Raw genomic sequence first — 3,472 nt, 5'->3', positions numbered from 1 at the left:
AGAAGTGATGAATCGGGCACGCGCTAGTCCCTCATTAATCAGTGCTGACATCAAGCACCATCCTCTTTGAAGGTACGTACACTGCCTAGTCATTGCCCATTGAATAGCCCCGATTCAAACGTGTTACACAAAGGGAAATACGCATTCCTGTTACCGGTTGCACACGTACGGCGGGCCAAGAGACCAATTCATAGGCGTTGGGAAGCAATATTGTCCTCCTTCAGAAGTCACGTGGCCACACAAACAAATGATACCAGAAACAGTTATAGTTGAAACGATCAACTCATTCACGCAGCAGCACCACCAATATGACCTGCTAAATCCAGCATCCATAGAACCGATGCACAGTTTAGTTTAATTTGTTATGTTTCCTCTCTTAGCTAGGGATCAACTCAACTAAACTAATAAGCAACATCTTCACCGTCGCAGCGAGTCAAGCCTATACAATTCTTCAAGTCAAGTTCTCGTGAACAGGGGCAGGGCGATGCGCTTCAGCTGTCACCCGCGCTAAACAGGGTCAGCAGGGCCGTGAACAGATTGATGATGTCAAGGTAGAGCGAGACGGCGGCCCAGACATACTCGTCATACGTGTAACGCTTGATGATGTCGTCCGTGTCATAGACAATGTAGCCACTGAAGATGAGTGCCGCCAGCGCGCCACAGATCATGTGAGAGAGCTTGCCCAGCGGGAAAAGGATCTGCATATTTAGAGAAGCCATGATCAGTATCACATTGTAGAACAGAGAAGACTGATAAATGGACAACACACCTAATTAACTAGAGAAGGGAATTAATGCAAGCTGCATAGGCATCGATCTGACCTGAATGAACCCAAAGACGAGCAACATGATGAGAGAAGCAAATAGGAAAGGACCAAGGAATCTGAAGTCCTTGCCCCTCTTTGCAGCCCAGAAGGTGTAAGCAGTGAGACTGAAGACAAAGGAAAACCATCACCACGACAAGAACAAAACACATATATATCATAGGGTAGTGTATATCATATCAGAGCAAGCTTACTAAATGAACTAATTGCTTTCTTACCATCTCATATCATGTAAATCTGACCAAACAAAAAAGCACACGTGCATGCTAAAATCACAAGCATATCACAAATGCTTAACTCAGACAAGCATATCATAAAAGGTGACCAACAGGTACAACTTGGCCCTCAGCACAAACCGGGGAAATGCATCAACTAGACTCATATGGATTGCCTAACATTTGCATGACCATGGCAAATTGGCAGCAACTATCCAATTGCCGTACATAGTGACTAACAAGCTTACTAGTCATGCACATGCAATGAATTGACACAACGAGAGGGACATTAGAAGACTGAAGAACAAGCTAGGATCTGCGGGCAGGAACAGAGTTCATGGTGGGAAGACAAATACCGCTAGTAAAGGCACATGTCATGCCCACAGCGAAGCTGATGGCCACTGTGAAGACGCCGAGCAGCAGCAGGTTGACTGGGTGCTTCTGACGGTAGCAGTACAACGGGCAAAGCACTGCATAAACAAAATTATCAAGCATTTTAGCAACGGGCACAGCACTGCAATTCACAAAGCAACCACGTCCCATTCTAATCTAGTAAAGCAAAATTATTCACTGCAAGAGAATCAAGAGTTTACAACACATCCATAGCTTTTGTGGGGAAGCGACGGCATCCAAAGGTAATTCAGAGCAGAGCACGCAAAGGGAAAGCTAGTTCGTCCTGTCCTCTCACCAAGGCCTCAAAAATTAACAGCCACAACTTTCCCTTCTTCTAAATGCAATAGTAACAAGAAGGGAATATATTCCAGACGCCCGCGGAAACCCTCCGTACAATCGGATCGGATTGATACCCAACGTAGACAAATTCGTAACAGAAAAGATGGTGGTAGCTTGAATTCTCACCGATGAAGGGGAAGATGAGGATGAAGATGTAGACCCCAAGGCCGGCGTAGGAAGAGACGAAGAAGTGGGGGATGGCGCGGACCTTGACGACGACGGCCGCGACGACGGCGGTGAGGAGAAGCTGCAGGGAGAGGATGACGTAGATCTTCCGGATGAGCGCCCAGCGCAGCTCGGGGCTCTCCGCCATCCCGGGGTACAGCACCTGCGCCGGTGCCGTGGCAGTGCCACCGGAGGTCCCCGCCTCGATGTCGCCGCCCTTCTGGTGCCCGGACATCTCGCCCGGCGATGCGATGACCAGGGAAGCAGCCTTCGGAGGGTAGGGTTTTCGCGGGTGTGGCGGAGCGGAAGGCGAGAGGAGGGGAGGAGCAAAGCGTATGGTGACGGGCGGACGGCGACAAGGATGATGCGCCGAGAAGGCTCCACTCCTCGACTTAGACTCGTCACAATGGGAGTAACTTAACTAATAACATCACACATTTCAATACAAGATTGCTTATGTGGCAGCTAATTAATGAGGAGAGAGGGGTTTATGGTAACTTAGCTAGTTACTGTAACATCACACATTCCAAGGCATAATGAGTCTATAGCCTAATAAATGAACTCTTTCATGATACCACTCATATGTTACTATCCACTATGGAGGTAGTAACATAGACTAGTAACATCGGCAAGTTACTACTCTATGTTACTCCCCACTGTGAGCAATCTTATACAGTCAAAGGAGAAGATGGAGGACGGTGGGATTGCTTCGCGGCTCCTTCTTGGAAAAGTGGGGTTTACGCGGTTACGTATGTTGGTTGAAAGACAAAGGCTATCTCTAGCTTGTGTGACTGTGGTGATTTCTCGAGCGGTTTTGAATTTTTGTTGGTGGAGATTGAGAGGGACGTTGGGGCCCGATTGACGTACGCCTTGGAGTCGTTGCGCCGTTGACGCACGTGAGCACGTACAGTCGATGTTTATGAGGTTTTTTGCTTTTCGAAAATTTTGAAGGTTTCTTTTTTATATGCATGGGAGCCGAAGAGTTTTTCTTTCTTGAGGGAAAACTTCATATGCAGGCAAACGTGGCGACCAACACTATAGAGCACTTGGAGAAAATAGATGTGCTTTGTCGTCATCCGATGCGTGGAAAGTATATAGTATGTGTTTGTCGACTGGCCTGACTTAATTAACCAGGTGGAAAATAAAAGAACCTGAAAATAATGGCTTTGGAAGCTCCGACAAGAACTGAAGAGGAACCCGAGTGGCAGCACAGAAGCTCTGTGTGGAAGTTCACCAAAGAACCCAATAATAATGGCTTTGAAAGCTCCAGCGCGAACTAAAGAGGAAGCCGAGTGACAGCGCGGAAGCTATGTATGAAAGTTCACAAAATGTTCGTATTTTTTAAAATAAAAGAATTAAAAAGGATAAAATAAAACAAGAAAAACGGAAAACTGAGTAAAACAAAGAAACATTACACGCCAGTAGCTTTTGGAAGCTTCTCAAAATCAGGACTGGGTAGAGCTTATATGAGCCAGCACATACAAAATATATGGTGGACGCTATGTATGGTTAACGAACTATTTGACACTTAACACGC

General features: G+C 46.5%; 1 protein-coding gene across 1 annotated transcript; it reads right to left on the bottom strand.

Moving 5' to 3' along the window:
• Positions 1-491: 491 nt before the first annotated feature.
• On the bottom strand, positions 492-2,184 carry LOC123075591 (protein LIFEGUARD 2-like). The gene is made up of 4 exons (XM_044498158.1): positions 1,897-2,184; positions 1,356-1,508; positions 822-940; positions 492-698 (listed from the first exon to the last, which is right to left on the bottom strand). The coding sequence occupies exons 1-4, from the start codon at positions 2,168-2,170 to the stop codon at positions 492-494; spliced, it is 753 nt and encodes a 250-aa protein (XP_044354093.1). The 5' UTR covers positions 2,171-2,184.
• Positions 2,185-3,472: the final 1,288 nt, after the last annotated feature.

Source organism: Triticum aestivum, chromosome 3D (genome assembly GCF_018294505.1).
Source record: "Triticum aestivum cultivar Chinese Spring chromosome 3D, IWGSC CS RefSeq v2.1, whole genome shotgun sequence".
NCBI lineage: Eukaryota > Viridiplantae > Streptophyta > Magnoliopsida > Poales > Poaceae > Triticum > Triticum aestivum.
The sequence above is the reverse complement of the archived record's forward strand: the minus strand, read 5'-3'. Positions and strand labels throughout refer to the sequence as shown.